General features: G+C 36.3%; 1 protein-coding gene across 2 annotated transcripts in view; it reads right to left on the bottom strand.

The window, feature by feature from the left end:
• LOC127879186 (RAB7A-interacting MON1-CCZ1 complex subunit 1-like) overlaps positions 1 to 13,316 on the bottom strand; it is a 71,845-nt gene that overhangs the window by 58,332 nt on the left and 197 nt on the right. The window contains exons 2-6 of one of the 2 annotated variants that reach the window (XM_052425877.1): positions 12,454 to 12,575; positions 10,363 to 10,456; positions 9,741 to 9,925; positions 8,934 to 9,045; positions 1,351 to 3,273 (exon numbers count right to left, since the gene is read on the bottom strand). In XM_052425877.1, coding sequence (XP_052281837.1) covers positions 3,050 to 3,273; positions 8,934 to 9,045; positions 9,741 to 9,925; positions 10,363 to 10,456; positions 12,454 to 12,575 — 737 coding nt within the window. In that variant the 3' untranslated portion in view covers positions 1,351 to 3,049. Of the gene's footprint in view, positions 1 to 1,350; positions 3,274 to 8,933; positions 9,046 to 9,740; positions 9,926 to 10,362; positions 10,457 to 12,453; positions 12,576 to 13,316 lie in introns of those variants that run through there. The other variant, XM_052425878.1, reaches the window with a different exon arrangement.

The following is a 13,316-nucleotide window of genomic DNA, read 5'->3' as shown; positions in this document are numbered from 1 at the left end:
CCACACTTTTCACAGACGTGATAATTTCCGACCAATGATTATTCTACTCATTTACATTTGTGCTTTTGCCCAATCCTCAAAATATATATTTAGACAGTAACAACCAACAACGATTATTTGTGAATGATAAATAATGCCGGTCTTTTTTTAATCGAAACTGTCATGTTCGGTACAAGCAAAACTCAGCATATTTTTACGATTTCCTTTATTTGCAATCGATTGCAAGTATTGTTTAGTGCTGTTTAACTTTCCTCTTCTTCGTGCAAAACGTTTGCTCAATTGCTAATTTTCCTGGTTCTTATTAGTAAAATGGTATACGTTAATTACACTCTTATCATCACAAATGTATCATTTATACAGAGAACCGACATATCTGATTTATTACAATGACAAACTGTTGAGTTCTCTGTTCAATAAAAAAAAGTTTTTTAACTACAAACTTGCACACTTAACTCTACATGCACCCACCCATTTTTAACTCTAATTAATCACAATAATATCCCACATTAAAACGCACTTAACATGCAAGACTATTGCCAAGCAATATAGGTCCCCTACCGGCTCCACCATTGTCAGAATTTTTTTTTTTATTTTAAAAATATTTGGTGCCATAACAACCAGAATTTTTTACGTAAGAACAAAATGAAATGACGTGCATAATTTCCATATTGACATCTATCCATCTTTCAAGTTTCATGAAAAAATATTACGAACTTTTAAAGTTATCGCAGTATCCAGAAAAGTGTGACCGACTGACTGACTGACTGACACACAGAGAGCAAACCATAAAAATCTGGAAACATTCAATACGAATTGCCTAAATGGTAAACAACACTTTCCGCTCATATCTACAGTATTGTTAATTCTTTAATTAACTACCCGTGTACAAGACTATCTGTAATGGTGAACACTAATCGTTGTAAGATCTTTACTGTGGCCTCCTTGTCGATGCTGGTTCCATGAATACGGCCCACACTTTTCACAGACGTGATAATTTTCGACCAATGATTATTCTACTCATTTACATGTGTGCTTTTGCCCAATCCTCAAAATATATATTTAGACAGTAACAACCAACAACGATTATTTGTGAATGATAAATAATGCCGGTCTTTTTTTAATCGAAACTGTCATGTTCGGTACAAGCAAAACTCAGCATATTTTTACGATTTCCTTTATTTGCAATCGATTATAACCCCTCAGTATTTAGTAATTTACTCAATGTCTTTGTGACTGTCAATTTTTATATCAATAAAATGGTCATGAATGTCTAAATGGAAAGTCATCAGTACCAGCAATAATAGCACACAGTACCTTAAGTACTTAAAAATAACAAAACAAAAACCTTCAAATACTAGTACACTGTAATACTTATAGAATTTGATTTACAAAACTATCTATTTCCCACAGCATTATCACATTTTGAGACATAAAACAATAAAAGCATGGAAGTATCAGAAACAAAAGCATCTCTCCATGAGTAACTTATTTGTGACTTAATCCAAACTAAACAAGAGGACCTGTAAGGCCCAAAGTCGCTCACCTGTAATGCAAAGGAACTGACCTGTTCTGTGCAGCTCAAGGTGTAATTAGAACAAATGTTCTCACAAACTTTCATGACTAGTGAACAACCTGGCAGCCACGTTTTTCAACAGACCAGAACCATTTTCATATACATCCTAGATATCATTTAAACAAATATTCCGACAAAGTTTCATGAAGATTCATGAAGCCATATAAAAAAAATGCCCCGCCCCCTGGTTGCCATGTTTTTCAAGCAACTGAAACCATTTTCAAACTAGTCCAAGATATCATTGGTACAAATCTTCTTACCAGGTTTCATGACGATCAGACAATAAATGTGACTTCTAGAGTGTTAACAAGGTTTTACTATAACCATATAAGGAAAAATGCCCTGCCCCTTGGCAGCCATGTTTTTCAACCAACCCTAACCATCTTCAAACTCATCCAAGATATCATTGGGGTAAATGTTCTGACCAAGTTTCATAAAGGTCGGACAATAAATGTGGCCTCTATAGTGTTAACAAGATTTTACTATAGGCATATAAAGCCATATAAGGAAAAATGCTCCGCCCTTTGGCAGCCATGTTTTTCAAGCAAACATTACCATTTTTGAACTCATCCAAGATATCATTTAGACCAATCTTCTGACCAAATTTCATGAAGATTGGACAATAAATGTGGCCTCTAGAGTGTTAACAAAGTTTTACAAAAGCCATATATAAAGCCATATAAGGAAAAATGCCCCGCCCCTTGGCAGCCATGTTTTTCAAGCAAATGTAACCATTTTGGAACTCATTCAAGATATCTTTCTGACCAATCTTCTGACCAAGTTTCATGAAGATTGGAAAATAAATATGACCTCTAGAGTGGTAACAAGGTTTTACTATAGCCATATAATGAAATATGCCCCGCCCCCTGGCAGCCATGTTTTTCAACCAACCCACATCATTTTTAAACCTGTCCAAGATATCATTGGGATTAATCTTCTGACCATGTTTCATGAAGATCGGACAATAAATGTGGCCTCTAGAGTGTTAACAAGATTTTAATATAGCCATATAAAGCATTATAAGGAAAAATGCCCCGCCCCTTGGCAGCCATGTTTTTCAAGCAAATGCAACCATTTTAAAACTCATCCAAGATATCATTGAGACCAATCTTTTGACCAAATTTCATGAAGATTGGACAATAAATGTGGCCTCTAGAGTGTTAACAAGGCAAATGTTGACGCCGCACAACGCACGACGGACAAAAGGCGATCACAAAAGCTCACAACGTTCTGCTCAGGTGAGCTAAAAATAGTACGTTGAAAAATCGAAAGAAACTTTGACTCCTTAAACATGCATTTTTTTTTAATAGCTTAAAAATTATTGCTATAGAATACTTATAAAAGGAAACACATGACAATACAATAATATTAACAAAACAATATAACAAATAAATAAATTCCATTCATAATTAAACACTTACACATTCACACACAAAATTCATACATGTAACAAAATTGTCTTAATGAAATATTAACTCAGGAATTCATTGCAGTTATAAGTTCTTTAGCCCTCTCAGTGTTCCATCCTGCTTGCAGCTCGGGAATGCTCTCAATGGCCTGCACGTATGTGTTCAGCATTTCGAGCCCAAAGGCACGGGCTGCACGCTCCGACTCCGTCACGTCCTTGGTAGTGGAGATGAACCAGTAGCACATCTCCCCACCGTACATGAGTGCCAATAGGTGGGTATCACTGTATATGCCTGTAAAACAGAATGTCATAATATGATTACTATAAATACAATCAAATTTGTTGAATTCACATCTTGTCCCCCCCCAACCCCCCCCCCCCCACACACACACACAAATCAATGATGTTTATTGACAGGGGCAGAACTAAAAGAAAAGGTTATTTAAAGGGTTGAGCATTGGGTTATTTTTTTAAGCATGGCAATTCTTCTTATTGATATCTACTCATCCATGAAGTTTAACATTTGAGATGAAGCCCAGAAAATTTACATGATAACACAAACAACATGGTGCATTTACTCTTATTTAAGAAGGTGTAAAGCTATGGTACATATGCATGGCACTTTTCCTAATTTATATCTATGTGCTTATGAAGTTTCATGTTGAAATCTTGTTTAAAATCTGAGATGTGGCCCAGAAAAATAACATTATACACAAAGAACATAGAGCAATTACTCTCATTTAAGAAAGTGTAGGGTTATGGTTCATGTGCAAGGCACTTCTCCTAATTTATATCTATGTTTCAATGAAGTTTCATGTTGAAATCCTATATACTGGTAGTTTCTGAGATATAGCTCTAAAGTTTGCGACAAACTGACAAATGGATGGACTGACACACCGAAGGACAACGCTAAAACTTTGTTCCTCAGCCTTCATCAGAGAATAAATATGGAAAAAAGAGACCACATGGGTAACAGGCTCAGTTTTGATACTTCCAGGTTTTTACTCAGTCATGGTGTGCCATGGCTCCATATTTGCACACCTTCAGCAGAATTTGCCTAAGGTGTGCCCATATAAGCTCATTGCACACCATAGCCATGTCATAATCAATTCATTAAATACTGTTCAAGCCCAAAAACTCTATAATTTAGCACAATTTATTTAAAGTCTTGTTTGTATATGTAATGTTTATTTGAAACATATAAACAAGAGCTGTCAGAAGACAGCGCGCTCAACTTTTCAAGTGCTTCACAGTATAACGTAAGCATGGGGAAATTGTTCATATTCAATAAGGTCAAGGTAATATAGTCATATTCTAACTGGAAGAGGACCATAATTGAAACATATTGATCACTTATGTTTTAAAGAAGTGTTACGTTATAGACGATTCTGAGTTCAGGTATATTTTTCACAATATATTGAACATTTGTAAAGACATACAAGAAACTAATAAGATTATATTTCAAGTTTGATAGCAATCACTTGGATGGGATTGTTGGACGGTCTTTCAAGAATAAAATAATTAAAAAAATATTTGTTTCAAAAAACAAAAATTGGGGGTGGAGGGGTTAAGAGAGGGAATAATGTGGGGAATGATTATTTTCAAAAATAAGGAAAACAAAAGCTGTTTGTAAAACATGCATGCCCCCCATATGGGCTGTCAATTGTAGTGGCAGCCATTGTTAGAATACGTTTTTTGGCACTGTGACCTTGACCTTTGACCTAGTGACCTGAAAATCAATAAAGGTCATCTGCGAGTAATGATCAATGTACCTATGAAGTTTGATGATCCTAGACGTAAGCTTTCTTGAGTTATCATCCAGAAACCATTTTACTGTGTCAAGTCACCGTGACCTTGACCTTTGACCTGAAAGTCAATAGGGGTCATCTGCGAGTCATGATCAATGTACCTATGAAGTTTCATGATCCTAGGCGTAAGCGTTCTTGAGTTATCATCCGGAAACCATTTTTCTAAGTTGAGTCACCGTGACCTTGACCTTTGACCTAGTGACCTGAAAATCAATAGGGGTCATCTGCGAGTCATGATCAATGTACCTATGAAGTTTCATGATCCTAGGCATAAGCATTTTTGAGTTATCATCCAGAAACCATTTTACTATTTTGGGTCACCGTGACCTTGACCTTTGACCTAGTGACCTGAAAATCAATAGGGGTCATATGCGAGTCATGATCAATGTACCTATGAAGTTTCATGATCCTAGGCATAAGTGTTCTTGAGTTATCATCCGGAAACCATTTTACTATTTCGGGTCACCGTGACCTTTGACCTAGTGACCTGAAAATCAATAGGGGTCATCTGTGAGTCATGATCAATGTACCTATGAAGTTTCATGATCCTGGGCATAAGCGTTCTTGAGTTATCATCCAGAAACCTTTTTACCATTTCGGGTCACAGTGACCTTTGACCTAGTGACCTCAAAATCAATAGGGGTCATCTGCGAGTCATGATCAATGTACCTATGAAGTTTCATGATCCTAAGCCTAAGCGCTCTTGAGTTATCATCCGGAAACCATCTGATGGATGGACATACAGACGGACGGACAAAAAATATTTATTTTTTTTTCCGGGGGAGGGGGTGGATTCTGGGGTGGGGAGTGGGGGATGGTTTGGGTGGAGTCCATTGTGGTTTGTCAGGTAAGTGTTGTTTTGTCAAAGTGTGAATCAAATCTTATAATCAAGTATCGTAATGAAAAGAAAAGAAAATTTTACAAACATTTTTTCTTATACAGAAGTTTTGGCAATTCAAGCAAAATTTATTAATTTGACCTTGAGATTCAGTGTCATCCAAAGGTCAAGGTCAAATTCAACAAGCCAGGTACAGTACCCTCATAATAGTTAGAAAGTATTTGAAGCTTGAAAGCAATAGCCTTGATACTTTAGAAGTTAAGTGCATCTTAACACACAATGTGACAAAATATTCAAAGTTACTAAGTCAAAAAAGGGCCATAATTCTGTCAAAATTCCAACCAGAGTTATGCAAATTGTCCTGTACAGTCCTCTTATGCTAGTTTGCGTGTGTTCCAAGTCTGAAAGCAATAGCTATGATATTTTGGGAGTAAAATGGACCAAAACACAAAACTTAACACATTTTTCAATTTTCTAAGTATAACAGGGGCCATAATTCTGTCGAAATGCCAGTCAGAGTTACATAACTTTGCCTCCACAGTCCCCTTATGATAGTTAGTAAGTGTTGCAAGTATGAAAGCAATATCTTTGATCATTTAGGAATAAAGTTGACCTTAATACAAAATTTCACCAAATTTTCAATTTTCTAGGTATAAAATGGAACATAATTCGGTCAAAATGCCAGCCAGAGTTATCTAATTTTGCCTTCCCAGTCCCCTCATGATATTAAGTAAGTGAAGCAAGTTTGAATGCAATAGCTTTGATACTTTATGAAAAAAGAGGACCTTATTCCAAGTTTTAGTTAATATATCTTTGATAGTGTTAAAGTTTTAGAAATTTCACGACATATTCTAAGTTAAAAAGGGGCATTACTTAAAAAATATTGTTGACAGAGTTATCCAGCTACACCTAAACAAGTGTCTTGTCCCCATAAAAATTAAACCCAAAATTCTAAGTTAAAAAGGGGCATAACTCTAAAAATAAGCTGACAGAGTTATGCACCTTGACCTACACAATTGTCTTGTTGCCATAAAGAAGTATTCCAAGTTTGAGTTGATTATCTTTGATAGTGTTAAAGTTTTTTGACTCTCTAAATAACTTTAACCAACACCGACGCCAGGGCAAGTAGTATAGCTCTCCTTTTTCTTCGAAAAGTCGAGCTAAAAATGGCGTGGCCTTAAGATAGTAAATACAGAAAATTACTGGTAACCAATTTTCAACTTATTGTGTTTAATAAAAAATACCAATATTCATATTGTGCATTATTAAGTGAACTTGCGAAAGCAAAAGTTATTTCCTTTGACCAAATACCTGTATTATTTGCAATAGCAACCACTATCTGAAGTGTCAGCATTTTATAAAAAACTTTTACAATCAATTAAAAGCACTGAGATGCACATAATACGAATGGATTTGTATAGAAATTAGCATATATATATATGTATATAACAGAGGAATAATGATCAACAACAAAATACGTTTTCAAAGTTTAACTCATGAATTTACTTTAATGAATACAAGTGAGCAATCTAAACCAATGTCAGCTACATTCACACACAATTTCTGATCAAATCCTCCATCTTAATAATAGTTATGGAGTGGAAACAGTTTTTCTAAATTAAGTAAAATTGACCTTAATCCGACTGACCTAAAATGGAATTCCAATCAAGACCTGCATGAAGACAACTAACACAAATTTCAAAACAAGAGCACCGCATAACGGGTGCCAACGCTCGGCTGCGAAAGTTTGTCAGAATTATTTTTTTTTTCTTAGAGGTCACGGCGACCTTGACCTTTGACCTAGTGACCCTAAATTGGGTGTGGCGTGTAGAACTCATCAAGGTGCATCTACTTATGAAGTTTAAAGTTGTAGGTGGAAGATTTTTGATTTTAGAGCCAATTATAAGGTTTTAGCACGACGCCTACAGCGGACGGCTGACCGCGGACAATGAGCTGGCTATGACAATACCTCGGGTTTTTCCAAAAACAGCCAAGCTAAAAATGGGTGTGGCGTGTACAAATGAGGAAGGTGAATGTACATATGAAGTTTAAAAGTTGTAGGTGGAAGCACTTTTATTATAGAGGCTATGTTTAAGTTTTATATTAGAGGTCACAGCCACTGTTACCTTTGACCTAATGACCCAAAAATGGGTGTGGCGTGTAGAACTCATCAAGGTGCATGTACATATGAAGTTTCAAAGTTGTAGGTGGAAGCACTTTGATTTTAGAGCGAATGTAAAGGTTTATGTTAAAGTTTTAAATTAGAGGTCACAGTGACCTTGACCTTTGACCTAGTGACCCAAAAATGGTTGTGGCATGTAGAACTCATCAAGGTGAATCTACATATGAAGTTTCAAAGTTGTAGGTGGAAGCACTTTGATTTTAGAGCCTATGTTAAAGCCTTATATAAGAGGTCACAGTGACCTTGACCTTTGACCTAGTGACCCAAAATAGGGTGTGGCGTGTAGAAATCATCAAGGTGCATCTACTTATGAAGTTTCAAAGTTCATGCTTGAAGAATGACCTTGATTTTCACCTTTCACCACTCAAAATGTTCAGCTCCAGGAGATACACATGCATGCCAAATATCAAGTTGTTATCTTCAATATTTAAAAAGTTATGACCAATGTAAAAGTTTTCGGACGGACGGAATATTTGGCATTTGACCTTGAAGGATGACCTTCACCTTCACCTTTCACCACTCAAAATGTTCAGCTCCAGGAGATACACATGCATACCAAATATCAAGTTGCTATCTTCAATAGTGAAAAAGTTATGGCCAATGTTAAAGTTTTCGGGCGGACAGGTGGAATATTTGACATTTGACCTTGAAGGATGAACTTGACCTTCACCTTTCACCACTCAAAATGTTCAGCTCCAGGAGATACACATGCATGCCAAATATCAAGTTGCTTTCTTCAATACTGAAAAAGTTATGGCCAATGTTAAAGTTTTCGGGCGGACGGAGACGCCATATATTAGACATTTGACCTTGAAGGATGACCTTGACCTTCAATATTTAAAAAGTTATGGCCAAAGTTAAAGGTTTCGGACGGACGGAATATTTGACATTTGACCTTGAAGAATGACCTTGATTTTCAACTTTCACCACTCAAAATGTGCAGCTCCATGAGATGCACATGCATGCCAAATATCAAGTTGCTATGTTAAATATTGAAAGAGTTATGACCATTAAAGTTTTCGGACGGACGGACGGACAGACTGACTGACATACTCACGGACAGTTCAACTGCTATATGCCACCCTACCGGGGGCATAAAAATGTCACATTAATCATGGGCATACCTCGTTTGAGAAGCTCGAGAGTTTCATTGTCATTGGGTACGTGGGTTGTGTCAAACACAGTGTCTCGTATCTTGAACAACATCTGGAGGTAATGAACCCCCATCTGCAGGTTCTGAAAACAACATAACAATGTGTCCTTGGTGCAAGTGTCACCCATATGATATAGCCTCATATTGGTGATAATCATTTTTCTTTTTTTGAATTTTGGTATGATTTTACTTTCTAGAACAATTCAAGTTGTTCATTACAACAACCATATCAGACTTAACAGAACTTTTCATTGAAAATAGGAACAGCACTTACATGCACATGTACTTATTATAGAGTGGTCATTTATAGAAGGATGGTATGAAAATGGTAACATAAACATCTTATTAAAATGCAAACTATGTTTTTAATGTCAAATCTAACAAGCAATTGTATCAAAACTTTGTTTAATTGTCATGGCTCAATGTAAATAATGAATTTGATGGGAAACTAACACTTGAAGTTGAAACTTTTTACACTAAAGGAAGTCATAATGTTACAGTCTTTACACTATTCCGCATGTGATGAAACACAGGTCATAAATAGCACTTCTGTAAATTTTACACATGTTTCATGGAATCACTTTATATTGTCGAGTTCATACTTTTTACCTTTTGCAATGTTACTATTGCACCCATTTATTACCATGCTATACATTTGTTGAAATCTAACGCATGCACATTTATGACAACACATCTTATCACAATCCCAAATATGAAAAATTATCAAGGCAAATCAAATTTTATTCACAGTATACACAATATGGAACACATTGCTTACCTGTCTGAGTTCGACCACCTGCCTGTCCCTTCTTTCCTTTTCACCATGGATGGTGGCACAGTAACCATAGAGTAGTGCCCCTCGCCGCCACAGCAGGCACTCAGCTAACTCATTTCCCAGCAACTCCTCTGGCTTGCTGTTGGGCGACACCACTAGGCACATCTCACTCACTTTATCCAGATAGGCTACAATAAATTGACAAAACTTGTTGGTCAACAAATAAAATGTCTAAATACAATTGTTTGATAGAAAGGCTGGGTTAAATCAAACACTAAAACATCACAAATTAAAACTTAAAGGACATGTATACTGTACAGATAAGTTAAGTGGTGCTTTTTATACTACTTATAAACAATTTCTGGTTAAGTAAAAGAACAGATACTAAAAAAAGTTAGTTTAGACCTACATTAATTTCTTATAAGCTTGTTGCTTCATATACCAAAGGCAGATTCAACCACTCTTATAGGAGATCTTGCTTTCAGAGGACAGATTAAATCTGGGACCTTTCAATCGGTATGCAGACACAATATCCTCTATGACATTCTGAAGGGATTATTTCATCCATACGCTCCTCGACACATTGAAAAAGAAATTCACATGACTATATAAATCTACAACTTACAGAAGATTTTAGCAATTCTTTCCTTTGCATTTTTTTCAGGAAAATCCGCATCACTGAGTACATTTTCATCATGGTATGTAAAATCTAGGATGGCCTAAAAAAACAAACAGCAACAGTGCAGCAATCGTATGTTAAATTACATAAATTACGTCAATATATGTGCCAGGACCAGCACATTCCAGATAAATACTATTCAGATTAACTAGCAGTTTTTATGATTAATTTGATCAATGAAAGACAACTCTGGTAAATAAGTGTTGCCTTTTTTTTTGGAGATTTGTCTTGCTTCACCAAGCACACTTCTAATGAGCATTTTCTTCAGTAATTTTTTATAGTCTACCAACGACACATCTAATCCAATGATTAATGCATTTTGTGATCCAAATAGGAGAAAACAGTTTGATCAGTATTCATCAATATTTTGTTATGCTGAGAAGAATGGAAACCAGGGTATACTCAAAATAGGTCAAGAATCCTCTGATGCTTAACACGCACAACTGAACTAAATGTGTCTTTTGATCGTATAAGAATGAGACAAACACACTTTGTTCCTGTGCTAGTTTCAACTTTAAGTGTTAATTACAACAAACAATAACTAGAAATGGCGCAGCAGAGGCCAACGCGTATCCCCACAGCGCATGTTTGACCCAGGGGCGTCCCAGGGTTGATGATGGGGCCATAGTTGAGATTGACCTTATTGCCATAAGAGATGTTCAGTATCAATTTGAAGTAAATCGGTGTAGAAATGAAGAAGTAAATGTAAAATAACCTAAAAAATAAGTGAAAATCTCTGACCCATTCACACCCCAACCCCTATAACTTTTGACCCAAACATTTAACAGTGCACTGTCACACATATGCTCATAGCTACCATGTGTTTAAGTTTCAAGGTTCTAGTCCTAATAGTGTAGGAGGAGACAGTGGCCAGGACGGACAGACAGACGGTGGAGATAACCACATAATAGAATTCAAAATCTAAACGCGGACCCTAAGTTCAAGGTCAAGGTCACAGGAGTCAAAATTTTTATGCGCATGGAAAGGTCTTGTCCAGATATACATGTGTACCAAATATGAAAGCAATATCTGAAGGGAAGCAGACGTTATGAGCTTTTTTTTAATCGTGGTCAAAGATTTCGAAACCTGAACGCGGACCCCAAGTTTAAAAATTTCATGCGCATGGAAAGGTTTTGTCCAGATACACATGCGTACCAAGTATGAAAGTAATATCTGAAGGGACACAGGAGGTATGAGACTTTTTCAAATCGCGGTTGCAGATTTCGAAACCTGAATGCTGACCTCAAGTTCAAGGTCAAGATCACAGGGGTAAAAAATTGTATGCGCATGGAAAGGTGTTGTCCAGATACACATGCATACCAAATATGAAAGCAATATCTGAAGGGACACAGTAGGTATGAGCCTTTTTCATATCACGGTCGCAGATTTCGAAACCTGAAGGCTGACCTCAAGTTCAAGGTCAAAGTCACAGGGGTCAAAATTTTTATGCACATGGAAAGTGTTGTCCAAATACACATGCATACCAAATATGAAAGCAGTATCTGAAGGGACACAGTAGTAATGAGCCTTTTTCAAATTGTGGTCGCAGATTTCAAAACCTGAACGCTGACCTCAAGTTCAAGGTCAAGGTGACAGGGGTAAAAAATTGTATGCGCATGGAAAGGTGTTGTCTAGATACGCATGCATACCAAATATGAAAGCAATATCTGAAGGGACACAGTAGTTTTTAGCCTTTTTCGAATCGCTGTCGCAGGAAAATCTCTGACCCAGCCCCATCCCAACCCCAATAACTTTTGACCCAGGGGTCAGATCAAAATTCCAAATAGTGCACCATCGCACATATGCTCATAGCTACCATGTGTGTAAGTTTTAAGTTTCTAGTGCTTACAGTATAGGAGGAGATAGTGGCCAGGACAAACGGACGGACGGCGGAGATAACCACATATAAATCCCCACTTTTTCTCTGAAAAGCGTGGGGATAATAACGACATTAAAGCCAAGTGACATTCCACATAAAGGTTCGAAAGCATCATAATAAAACCTTTTCCTTACATAATTTTAACTGATGCCACCTACTTCTGCATATTGCTGTATGTAATAGCTGACTTGTCCACCAGATATGGTGGTTGGGAAATTGCTTGTCACACCCTGACATTTCATCATGCATTTCTGTAAAAAGCTATCATCTACATCCAGACCTGAAACAAAAACCATATAATTTCTTATTTGGAATATATATAAAAAACTATTGGGAAAATATATGGGATATCCCTAATGGAATATGGTCCAAAGATAAGGAATGGTTACTAATGTACTGCGTCACATTGATTCTTGAAAATAAGACTTAATACATCATGAAGGATTGTCAAAAGAAATATATGAGCTTGGCTCTGTGAAAATGGGGTTGAATGCATGTTTGTAAAGTGTTGTCCCGGATAAGCCTGTGCAGTTTGCACAGGCTTACCAGTGACTACAATTTCCCACTAAACTGGATTTTGAAAAGAAAACTTTCTTTAAACGAAAAATATCATATAAGCATTAAGCCCCCTTTTCACAAAGCAAGGCCAATGTTATGTATTATCGATTTGTCAACTTATGGAAGAAAAATTATAACAGGATTATGAGGATATAATAAAAATATCAAATTAATATTGGGTACCACAATCTAAAACTTTTAGAGCATGAATTGTTATGATATTCTGGTGCTATATCGAAGTTATCCTCTAATGCTCTAAATGTGGTTGTGTACATAACAAAAGCTATTGTATTATAGGTACTGATCAATACATTCAATCCTTCGAGTATCTGTTTCTACAATCAGCGGTACATACATGCTATGTGTTTATCAGTTATCTTTAACCCAATCTATCATTTTTCTATGTTCTTACACATGAAGTAAAATATTATGATTCATTGTTAAAGAGAATTCAACTTGAAGA

The sequence above is a fragment of the Dreissena polymorpha genome, chromosome 4 (assembly GCF_020536995.1).
Source record: "Dreissena polymorpha isolate Duluth1 chromosome 4, UMN_Dpol_1.0, whole genome shotgun sequence".
In the NCBI taxonomy this organism is placed as follows: domain Eukaryota; kingdom Metazoa; phylum Mollusca; class Bivalvia; order Myida; family Dreissenidae; genus Dreissena; species Dreissena polymorpha.
The sequence above is the reverse complement of the archived record's forward strand: the minus strand, read 5'-3'. Positions and strand labels throughout refer to the sequence as shown.